This window comes from Diplotaxodon limnothrissa, linkage group LG14 (assembly GCF_057381915.1).
Source record: "Diplotaxodon limnothrissa isolate DT_005_m linkage group LG14, D_limnothrissa_male_GT1.1, whole genome shotgun sequence".
Classification (NCBI taxonomy): Eukaryota; Metazoa; Chordata; class Actinopteri; order Cichliformes; family Cichlidae; genus Diplotaxodon; species Diplotaxodon limnothrissa.
In genome coordinates, this window is record NC_140609.1 from 4,805,418 (window position 1) to 4,817,716 (window position 12,299).

Sequence of the window (12,299 nt, forward strand, 5' to 3'; positions counted from 1 at the left end):
ACAGAGTACAGCTTTAGTGAAGGTTACAAGTGATGCTCTTATGGCCTCTGACAGTGGACTCATCTCTGTGCTTGTCGTGCTAGACCTCAGTGTAGCCAGAAGCATTTGATACCGTTGACCATGATATTTTATAACAGCGATTAGAACATGCTGTAGGTATTACAGGTACTGCGCTGCAATGGTTTGAATCATTTCGACCTAACAGACTACAATTTGTTCATTTAAATGGAGAGTCCTCTTCACACACAGGGTTCAGTGCTAGGACCAATTCTGTTTACATTATACATGCTTCCCTTAGGTATAGCAATGTATGCATACATTCTCACTGCTATTCAGATAACACCCAACTCTCTCAAACACACGGATAGAACCCAGCTTCTATCCGTGAAGCCAGATAGTTAAACTGTAGGAATGTCATACAGATGTAAAGACATCTCTTCCGCTTATCCTTTTCAGGGTCGCTGGGAAAGCTGCACCTGTACCCTATCCCAGATGTCTTAGGGTGGGGCTAACACATACAACCATTCACACTTACACCTGCATTCACATCTCTGGGCAATTTAGAGTTTCCAATTAACGCATTAGCGGGAGTGGCCTCCGGATTACCTGGAGAGAACCCACACAAACACATGCAAAATTCACACAAAAAGACCACAGCCTGATTGTGGAATTCAACTCAGGACCTTCTTGCTATGAGGCAACAGTGCTAACCACTGTGCCACTTCTAATTGGCACGGTGGTCCTGCTTCTAAATTTAGATAAAGCTAAAGTTATTGTACTTTGGCCCTAAAAATCTTAGAAATTTGGCATCTAGCTAGAAGCTTACTCTGGATAGCATTACCTTGGCCTCCAGTAACACTGTGAAGAATTGCGGAGGATATATTGTTCAATGCACACATTAAACAAATATGTAAGACTGCTTTCTTCTATTTGCACAATGTCTCAAAAATGAGACATATCCTGTCTGAGAGTAACAAAGAAAAACTAGTTCATGCATTTATTACCTCTAGGATGGACTACTGTAACTCGTTATTACTGTGAAAGGTGTTCCCTGTTATGGCCCTCTTAGCTGACAGTAAAATTTCAGGATGAGTTGACGGTTTCAGAAAACTCCCTATCAGGACTGCCAGTTTTCACTGTTTCCGTTTGGCTTGGATTTTTTTTTTTTTTTTAATGTTTGTGATGCTTTTAAAGTTGTCTTTGCATCAACAAAAGAAATAAAAAGAATATCACAAAAAAGAAAGTGAAAAACAAACTTTTCTGTGATGAAAATGTGACAACGAAACCTGCAGTTTCAGAATCTGTGAGAGGTTGGATTTCAGTACCCGACAGCATGTCGGGTGAACGATCAGCGATTTGTGTTTACATCGTTTTGTGGATTTACCTGCTCTTTAATTGTTTGCTGTTTGGTGGTTGTTTAAATGGTATTGTACGCTTTTAGCTGAGATTCTGACATTCCTGTGGATACCAAACGTCTATATTTAAATAACATATCTGGCGATACATCCGTTGCCGGAAATTTCTTCCTGTTAAAATTGAGTTTTTCCTTCCCACTGTCGCCAAAGTGCTTGCTCACAGGGGGTCATATGATTCTTTGGTTTTTCTCTGTATGTAGGGTCTACTTTACAATCTAAAGTGCATTGAGAGAACTGTTGTTGTGATTTGGCGCTGTATAAATAAAATTGAATTGCATTGAATTACACCAGATGTTCTCCTTCTTGCCCCCAGTAATATAATTAACATAATTAACTTAGCCACATCAGAAATGTTTGGCTGTCAGAACACAATCTTCTGTCAGTGAAGGCTGACACACTACCTCCTTGACAACGTTCTTGACTTGGATACGTTATGAAAGTGTTTTCTTAACCAACAAATGCAATTCTTCTTTTTAAGCATGTCCCAGATTGTTAATTCAGCCACTCCGTAAGGCTTTTCTCTGTCTCTGACAGGTTTATTTTGTTTTTGTTCGTTTAACTACATACATATTACAGTATCACAAAGCAAGCAAACAAAAAAAACAAAAACAAAAAACAAACAAGGCCAACATAAGAAAAAGACATTAATGGTATTAACAGTATTTAACAGTAAGGAGAGAAAAAAAGGAGCCATCTCGTGAACGCTTGGGAAAAAACAATCCCATTTTTACCTTAATGTTGTCTAACTGCTGTGGAAGAATCCGTAGAAAATCATCAGGGAGATTTCCAAGCAATGGAGGGTTCCAGTTACGGTAGCTTCTAACCTGCTGGTGAGCTGAAGGAGGCTGGGCTTTAGATCTAGGAGAGTCCATGGAGTAACAGGACAGATTAGTAAATCTACCAGTTGCATTTTCAAGTTGTCTCTATCTGAAACTATTATTAATTATTTAAATCCTTTATATGGTGCTCTCACAATAATAACTAGGGAGTGCTAGAGACAAGAAACATCTATTTTTCCCCATATATCTCAACAGGAAAATGATGTTATGAATGAGAAAATGCCTGGTGAGTGTTTGCAAATGTGGCCTAGACACAATCTATAATACTGTCAAACAATTAAAACAGGCTAATTCGATTTTAAGACGTGCCAACTCTTTGCTTGGTTTAGGTCTTTAAAGCATTGTCAGTGTTTGCATATAACATACAATCTTATGCTGCCTTTTGTTCAAGTCACAAAAGGAGCTGGGCTGTTTGGTATTGTCTGTTTTCACCCCATAACTATTTACATATCTCTGCATTATTGTACTGCAGTAAATAATCTTTGGATGAATTATCATAGCTGCTGATACAGATGTTAAAGGAGCAGCACAGGATCGGACCCACACTGGCATTTGCATGGTGCTTTTACAGTTTTACTATTGAACTACTTGTCTAATCGACAATTAGCCTAACATGTGTCTGTTTGGACTGTGAGAGGAAGTCAGAAAAACCAGACCAAACTCCACACAGAAAGGCCCCAGCCAAGCAGGACATTCACCTCACAACAAAAAGGTTCTACGAATTCCCTGTGACACTGTCCTTCACATATAGTGGTAACTGGGGAAACACCTATGCTCATTTTCCTTTTTTAAAAATGGCCACTTAAAGCGATGCATGAAGTCAATAATAGTTACAAAGTTTCACATTGCAGTAACTTTTCTCGGCGGCACAAAGCGTCAGAGAAAATTTCTTCATCAATTGCATGGACCAGGGTCTACATGAAAAGGAAGATACTTTTACCCCAGAAAAGACCCTCCTCAGGGGATACACTGTCTGAAAGGAAAGGACTCTTATGGGGGATGGCACTGCTTTTGTGTCAGTTTGCGTAGTTATTCTGCTACACAGATTGAAGGACTAAGGGTATTCAACGTACATAGACATGTGCAATCCTCCAAAAAATAAATACATAAAAAAAAATTTAAAAATTAAAAGAATGCATCTCCTTGTGTGGACTGTATGTGTTGGTCAACTGCTGGTTGTCTGAAATGTAGGCCTGGAAGAAAAAAATAAGGTATCAAAAGGAAACAACAATAAGGGGAAAAACAAAAGATCAAAAACACAAAAGGAAAACCACACAACAGCTGTACTGGGCCGTTTGTGTTTAAACACTGCAAATTCAGGGGTTGGTTCCTTCAAAGGACTCAGCCTACGTAGACCATGTCCTTTGTCCTTGAACAAAGCCTTTGTACTTTACAACTCTCCACAGTTTGCTGAAGGATAAAAGCACAACTAAGGTCACCAGTATAATCTCTGGTTATACATTGGTTGCTTCACTCGCCACCACATGATCATTACACAGTCACTCCGGTATGCCCGCTGTTAAGGCATAGGAAGGGACTGCAGCAGCATTCTCCTGAATGATAGGTGGCGCCACTCAGACAACACTGTGAAATAGTTGCTGAGACAGGAAGGGGAAGTCAAACCTGGAAGACTTTGCCCTCAGGGAAGGACAAAAAAAACCCCAAAAAAAACCCCCTACTCGGCCACAGTGCAACACAGCAGTTACAAAAATTGAGAGGTGCTCAACCGAGCGTGCCAAACGTCAAAATCGGTGTATGACAGCCACGACAAGAGGCATGCAGCGAGCATAAAAACACTGTAAAGGCCCCGCTTTGGATGAACACAACTACAACTGTGGCCAAGTTTTGGTAGACGTACAATGTTTATTTGTTTCTTTGCCACTTATTTAGATCATTTTTTACGTTTCTATTATACAGTCAATAAAAATTAGAAGGATTTCATTGGTTTTAAAAAATTTTATTAGCAAATAACATGATCATATATACATATATGGAAGCTGTTTGTTCTTAATCTAAAACACCTCGAATACACAGCACAGAGGCATCGTTTGCTCTAAATATGTGAAATTGTGAAAATAGCAACACTGAAGTGACTGCAACGACTGAAACACCCACCCAGACAATGAATACTGAAGATATTTTGAGATATTTTAGGGACCCATGTCCACTCTGAAAATGTGTCTGCATTGTGATATTACAGTGAAACTGACCATTAACCTGGGAAAATGTTATCACTTCACTTTTTTGTTATAACTAGAATCTGAATTCTTGAAATATGGACTCATGTTGATGAGTCACTGTGACCTTGACTTTTGACCTAGAAAAAAAGACAATTTATCTTTGAGTCCAAGAGACATTTGAAGAAATGTTCTTGATATATTTTATTTACAAAAGCAATGCCTGAGGCTTCAGCAGGTTACAGAGGTATTTTATTTAAAAAAATCAACAGAACAATTATGTAAAACATAGCACCTAAGTCTTTGTTACTTACCGTGGAGATAGTGTTGGTGGGGCTTCTAGGTATTTCCTATCATAAATGTGCATGTCATATGTTGGTGGAGAGTAAACTGGAGGTGCCTCCTCATCTGAACTGTCAGGCTCCAGAGTTCGCTCCAATATCTAGAAAACACAAGTTTTGTTTGATTAGGTGCTTTGATTGATTTAAGCTGCCTTCAGCTAGATTTCCATTTTTTCAGCTAAATAAACTTCAAGTTAGTGCAAAATGTCTTGATCTTGAACTGAGTAGCTATGCTCTTTTCAGTAAAAAGACTGACTAGCATCGTGTTATTGTTATACTTGTCATGGTGCCTTCATGCATATGACCACATCCTAGACAAGAACATCTGATTCGATACAACTTGTTTAAAAAAATGGACATTTCTGCAGTTCCAGTCTTTGGCTGTAAACCATTATAGAACAGATTCTCTTAAAAAAAGAAAATGAAAAAAAAAAAATACAATTTTGTATCAACAGAACTTCTAAAAATCACATGAATACATGTGACTGAGAAATCTCATCACATGTATCCATTCTTTTTTCAGAGCCATCTTGAGATTTTCAGTGACTGCTTTTACAGGTATCCTGTTAGATAGCAACCTGGTTTTTAAAACTTCCCATACTTTGATTTTTGTAACCTTTAATCCCTTCACATGGAACTTAAACACTTGAACTTAAAACCTGGTTATTACTGTATTCCTAGATGCATTTTACCATCTGTTGCCTTGCCATTATCATGTGATTTGAGCCACTATGCTCTGTACCATCAAAGAAAGTTCAAACATCATAATATTGTGCTTTTGCATTGTATACATTAGATGCGCATGTTTCTCAAAACGTCACATTTCTTGCTCACGTTTCTGAATGCAAAACATGTGCAAATCCAAACATGAACACTGTAAAAGCCTGGTCATCACCAGAACCCTAATGTGCAATTTAAATGCAGGGGATGCTTTGGTTTACAGTGCCAGCACTGACAGCCAGTCAAGCTCAGCAGGTATTGGTGTTTGTACCCTTGGACCCTTTCCACTGACCTCTGGTGGGATGCTGTCATCCGAGTCTGAGCTGTCATCTGAGCCTTGTCCGTCAATGCTCATTTGCAGCAGCTGGTCGATGGTAGCATCCACAGCTCCATTGTTAGATCGCAGCACACACTCTATCACCTCATAGTCCATAGAGGGGAACATGGTCTTGAAGTCCTCCATGGCCTGGTTGAACTCCAGGCGTCTGACCTGTCGGCTTGGCCTGCTATTGTTAAGCTGCCCCTGTCCACTGCCACCCCCACCTCCATTTCCGCTGCTTCTGGAGCCTCCATTGCTGCTACTGCGTTTAAACAAGCTAGTCATCCTCACGCCCTGGCTACCTCAGGCGCTGCCAACCTACTGACAGGGTGGCTCTTCTGTTACCAGCACAAGCACTTTGGCCCCTTTGGTTTTACTTGCTTTTACTACTTTCTCGGTCAGTCTCTCATTCTAACACAAATTGCATTTTGATTGGAGTTTAGAAAAACAAGAATTTTCCCAACCTAGTTCTATTCATTATTGGACTGCATTACACATGATTAAGTGTATAATAGAATGTCTAGGAACTTAGACAAATAGTGACAAAAACTAAATGTTCAAAATCCTCAAGACTCGAAATCCATGAAGTAAAAGGCCTAACTACATGACAGCCGCCACCTGCAGAGAGAGCAGACAGGATCATCTTAGAAAGAGGTGGTAATAAGTATTTGGCCATTTTTAATAAAATTTAAAGTTAGCTCAATCAGTTAGAAGGAAATGAAGCTGTATTGTATTACTAATGTCCATATGCTGCATCTCAGGAAATATCCAGCATCACTGGGGACCCCTCCAGGTTGTAAGGTGATTTTGGCATAAGGGTGTTAACAAAGTTACTACTCCTAGGTTCTCGTACATAATGCATTTTTAAAAAGCAGCTGTGAGACAGTAAATTGCCTATGTAAGAAAATTAAGTATAAAAATGTATTTGCTAACATAATATTAAGACAACATAGACTTGTGTCTCTTGCTCATTATCAGGAATTCTGGAGAGCACGCATACAGAAGCTGCAGTTTCACCAGGGGGAGATTAAATATTTACAGCCAGCAAGTCACTACTGACCAAGGAAGGCGTGAACTACATTTCAGGCTTCTTCTATGTCAGGTAAGATTAAGCTAGGTGGCTGATATTTGTTTACATTTAAATGTATGAGTAATATCTCTTTAATCATTTGTTTTCACATTGGCTTGAAATAAAATATCACCACGGCTTGTACTGCAGCTTACTGCAACTTCTGTATGTGGGTCCATTTCATGTGACATCGACAAGGTGGACCAGCATGTCTGTTACATGCTTTGAGATGATACTGGGTTGGAAGTTCAGCACCTGGGCACGTGTAGCTGGTGCACAGTTATAGAAATTCTCTGGACAAGTCCGCTTGGTCACAAAGAACAGATGGGAAACTGGTACGAAGCCCCACCTTTACTTTCTTATTATAAAATTTAGGTCACTTAAAACCAGGCAGCAGACTTGTGGACATGGAAAGCATAATCGAGGCTTAAGTTGGATGAAGTAACAAAAAATGTCCCTGGGTAGACGAGTGATGACTGGAGCTTACATCAATGGGCATGTAGATAAAGGGAATAAAGGTGATGAGGTGTTGGCTAGGTATGATGTTAACATGAGGAAGGACATATGGAAGTGCAGGGGAAAAAATGAAATGGCAAAGGTAAACATGTACTTGAAGAACTGGGAGGAACAGACGGTGACTGGTAAGAGTGGAATAACAAAATGGTTCTAACCTTTTCTTGTTTACAGTGGTGATAGTATGATACTCCATGGACTATGATGTTCACAGGTGTCATTGTGATCTGCAGCGAGCAAGGAGCAGCTGCAAGAGAGCCTGGAGAGGTGGAGGTATGAAATGGAGAGAAGAGGAATGAAAGTCAGTAGGAGCAAAACCAAATACATGAGTATAAATAAAGCTGGTTTTATGGTATAGTGGAGTTTACTGGGAAAAGGAGAACTGAGGAGGAAAAAAAGAACTTCAAAGATCAAAAAACAGCTTGAAAAGCACAAATGAGGGCTGCAAATGAGGGCTGCAGTGGACACGTTTCATTATTTCTAACACTCTGTTTCACTTCACTTTTTTTTGGATGTTACATATTTGCTCTTCTCCGAGGCTGCCTGACAGACTAACAACACGAGCAAAAGTGGCCTGCATATCTTCTACACTGCCTCCATCTGACAGCAGAGCTCCCTGCAGGCAGAGGGGCCCGGACTGAAGCTGACAATGAACACACCGCTTCTGCTCGACCATAAAACCAGCTTCAGACGGAGACAGGTGAAAAGGTCAACATCCAAGGAGTAGAGGTAGTGAAGGTAGATACCTGGGATAAACCATGGAAAAAGAACCAGGAGTGCATCAGAAATATAAAAAGAGAGTGCAGGCATCATGGAATGAGTGGAGATGAGTAGTGTCAGGGTGACTTGTGACAGAAGGATGGCAGCAGTTCACAAGATAGTAGTGAGACCTGTATATGATTACGGTTCGGAAATGCTGCAATTAGCTGGCAGCAGCCATCCTATTTTAAATTGAAGTGAACAGGGGTGTTTACTACATAATTCCATATCTGTTCATTCATAGTTTTGATGCCTTCAGGAGATGGGGCGAACAATACTAGAGGTCAACTTCAAGCCAACTGCACAAGTCAACATCAAGTGTGGGATCTACCAAGGAGATAACCTGCCCCCACTGCTGTTCTGCATAGGCCTGAATCCCTCAGTGAGATCACTGCAAGACTGGCTACGGATACAGACTACAGAATGGAGCAATCGTCAGCCACCTCCTCTACATATCTGACATCAAGCTGTATGAAAGAAGTGAACGAGAAATCGAGCTCTGAGCAGAAGATTGTTAGAGGCTGCCGATGATGGCTAACCAACCTGCACATAGGAGTGGTAGACAAGTAGAGGAAGATGGCCGTAGTGATTGTTATACTGAGTTACAGCAACATAAGGAAAAAGGAACACGAGAAGCTCAAGAAGTACCAAGGCCTCAGAGAAGAACTGAAGAAGATATGGAGGGTGAAGGCAACAGTGATCCCTGTGGTAATCAGAACACCCGGTGCAGTGACCCCAAGTGATCTTGTGTGGGGGTCCTTATAGAAGGAGTTGGAATTTGGAAGCGTATTTTCACGCTGAAAAGAATGGAGCAATATTTCTAACCTTTAAAAGAAAACCAGCCCATCAGGACAAAACAAACACACAACCTGCACCACAAACACAGAACCTGCACCAAATGAAGGTACGTCTGAAAGAAAAGGAAAGGTTTAAAAGTACAACAGCAAGTGAAAACATGACTTTCCATGGCTGATTTACGATGCTAAGGCACAGCTTTTATTTTGTCACTACTGCTCAGAAGCAGCAAAAAAGGAGAAAATCAAACAATTCTTATGTCATGTCAAACAAGATATTTAAAAGACAATGTTAAAAAAACACCACATTTCATGCTTGCACTACAACTTTTTGCTCTGTGCTACAAAACTGGCAACCTTGTTACCACCAGTACTGTGAGCTAACAATGTTAATCTACAGCCCTGTCCTGTGCAGACAGTTATTTGAACTGTGCAGATATTAGTGTAGCAACCAGTCATCTAGTAATTCAAATAACTGTATTATAAAAAATCCTTGACACAAATGATTTGCTTCGATTGATACATCACTCTGTAACATTTGTGACTAAAAACAGACTTGGAATACAACCATATGTAGGAGTAGCATGTGAATAAAAAGTTTCACAATATTAAGCCCACACAGTTTTTCCAACAGACTGACAGAACAGCAGCAGCGACGATGACTCTAGCATAGTTTAACATGGAGCCAGAGTCTGTTTACACCACGAAGAGCTGAGAGGTGGAACTCTGACGTGAAGAAAAGCAAACTTTGTAGCTGTATACTCCACCATTTGTTTTACACAGCAAAAATGTCAAATAAAGCCACGTAAGTGGGATATCTTTAAAATATGCAGATGGACGGTTAAACCGTGTATCAGACTAAGTTAATTACGCCGCTTGCTGAAGGCTGACGGCAGAAGTCCCACTTTCCATCTCAGTGACCTGCGACACCTGCAATAAACAGGGGCGAGTTTAGAGACCATATTTTGTGAGTTTAGACCATATTTATTTCAAGGCTTTTGTAAATTTATTTTACAGATTTAAAGTGAAATAATATCAAATATTATCTCACAACAGCTTCTTCCCCCAAAAAACTCTGAGCCAGTGACCTGGGGCTGTTAGTTTGGACAGTGAATTATTATTAACATTATTAACATCTACACCATCATAATGTCTGTTCAGCAGCAAAAAAAATTATACATCAATGCACAGGGCAAACTTCAGAATGCTGATATGCTTGCTTTTCTTCATTGCAGCCACCACACACACTCTTTTAAGGCTTACAGACACACAAACTCTCATATTCACATACACACTTAAATACGCAGAAACACATGCACAAAACACATACATATGAAAACACACTTAATCTATGTCATCCAGCAGATGCAACACAAAACTATTTTTGCAACATATTAATGTAAGAAAGCCTTCCAAGAAGACATCCATCCACTTTCTTCCGCTTATCCTTGTGGCAGAGGCAGGGTACAGGTCTGGGTGCCCAGTCTAACACATAGTTACTCAGGACCTTCTTGCTGTGAGGCAAATGTGCTAATCACTGAGCTGTACAGGCAATTTTATTTTATGCCTTAGTTTTCGTTGCATGTATATATTATTTTATTTTATATTACCATACTTGAGATTATTTATTTATTTTTGCATTTACGAAAATGTTTTCTTTAAAAAAAAAAAACAACTATTTTAATACAACAAAATACTATATTAGTTGTTTTAACAGATGTTGTTGTGCAGTTAAATTATTAAAACATTGCCATTTCTAACAGCTCATTTTGAAGTACCTGTGTTTTTTCTTTGTGTCCTCTAATGTGTGCATTTCTCCTGCTTTGTATATATTCCTCTTGTTTTGTTATTTATTCTTACTGTCCTACCATTTATATTTTTATCCATGCATAGTTTGAACGGAGCACCTACAATTTCGTTATGCATGTGCAATGACAAGAAAAGGCTATTCTATTCTATTTTTAATATTCATTATTGCTCATTAATAGCGCAAAATTTATTTTTATCCAATTACTCGATTAATTGATGGATTAATCCAAAGACTAGCCGATTACTAAAAATAAAAAATTGACAGTTGCAGCCCTAGCAGAAATTACAGATATTTTGATAGTACAACAGCAGATGCGTTCATAAAGGCTGACGGGTGTTCGCGGTAATAACGGGTGAACCCTATGCTCCATCAGCGCTGACTCCTATATTTTGAACTGATAAATCCAGTTCAATGCAGCCCAAATGTGGAGTTCATGCACATTCAAACGGGGTCAGACCAATGAAACCCTGGACTGTCACATGTTAAAACCTCAGAAGTTTAGAATGTAGCACAGCTTTTTAATGGGGGTCTGATATCGCTGCTGCTGTACCGTAGCAGGGTTTATATGTGCTCTAAACAGACTAGGTCGCTGCTAACTAGCTAACGGTCCAACTCTCAATGTATATTTTGCTCGCAATATTAAGTCTTTATCCTAACGCAATTTCAGTGAAAAACGGCGGTGGTGGTGGGGTGGGGTACTTTAGGTAACACTGGGTAACATTCTAAGCTCCCTTTAATTAAACTAGGGTTAGCACCGATATGTTAGCTGTATTGGCTAACTAATCACTACCAGGTACATAGGGTCCTCAGAGCAGGGAATCGTCATTCCAAGGCCTCGGTAAGTGATTCGCAGTCGCATCATCAAACCTAAATTAAGACACTTTCAAAATGTTTCATCGGATTTCAGATGCTAAAAGAACACGTAGTACATTTCCCTCGCAAGAAATCATACTGTTCAAAACAACATTTTAAGAAATCGCCAAGCTGCTGTTTACAAAGATAAGCGGTAAAGTAAGCAAGCATACACAACAATCCGACAGTTAAAGCTGTCTTTTAAACTTGTCCTTCGACATGGGGTAAAAAAAAACAAAACATAAGAGCAATGCTTGGAAAACTCACAGAGACCCCGATGTCCGGTTAAACAGACAGTATCCACACAATGCTCCACGCGATAGAGGAAGGACAGCAGCTTTTAACATTAGAACTATAGCTGCGGGAATACAGTAGCTACACACGTACCAGCAGAAATGACGTTAAAATTCAGCTGGCTACCGGATGTATTACGTTAGCCATGAAATACGCTGATCTTCAAACTAAAAGACATACCCATACCTGTGCAATATTATTTGTTAAAACATTTATGAAATAATATATCAATTAATTTAAGTGTTAACAGGGAAGGTAATTTACAAAAAAAAAACCAACAACAAAAAAACCCCATATTTTCACCAACATCAGTTTCTTCCATGTTGTGTTTAGTAGTGCTTAGTGCCGACATGGGACAGTTTTCCAGTTTCGTTGTACTAAGTATGACTGTGCAGTG

At 39.6% G+C, this 12,299-nt stretch overlaps 1 protein-coding gene across 3 annotated transcripts in view; it reads right to left on the reverse strand.

Annotated features, from left to right (window-relative positions):
- The window catches only part of cuedc1b (CUE domain containing 1b), a 142,648-nt gene extending 130,664 nt beyond the window's left edge, over window positions 1-11,984 (reverse strand). For all 3 annotated transcript variants that reach the window (XR_014906796.1, XM_085371590.1, XM_085371589.1), the window contains exons 1-5: window positions 11,876-11,984; window positions 7,552-7,652; window positions 5,785-6,429; window positions 4,746-4,873; window positions 2,147-2,273 (exon numbers count right to left, since the gene is read on the reverse strand). Coding sequence is in view for 2 of the 3 variants with exons in the window: in XM_085371590.1 (XP_085227716.1) it covers window positions 2,147-2,273; window positions 4,746-4,873; window positions 5,785-6,096 (567 nt within the window). In the remaining variant the exon portion in view is untranslated. The remainder of the gene's footprint in view (window positions 1-2,146; window positions 2,274-4,745; window positions 4,874-5,784; window positions 6,430-7,551; window positions 7,653-11,875) is intronic.
- Between the last annotated feature and the right edge of the window lie 315 nt (window positions 11,985-12,299).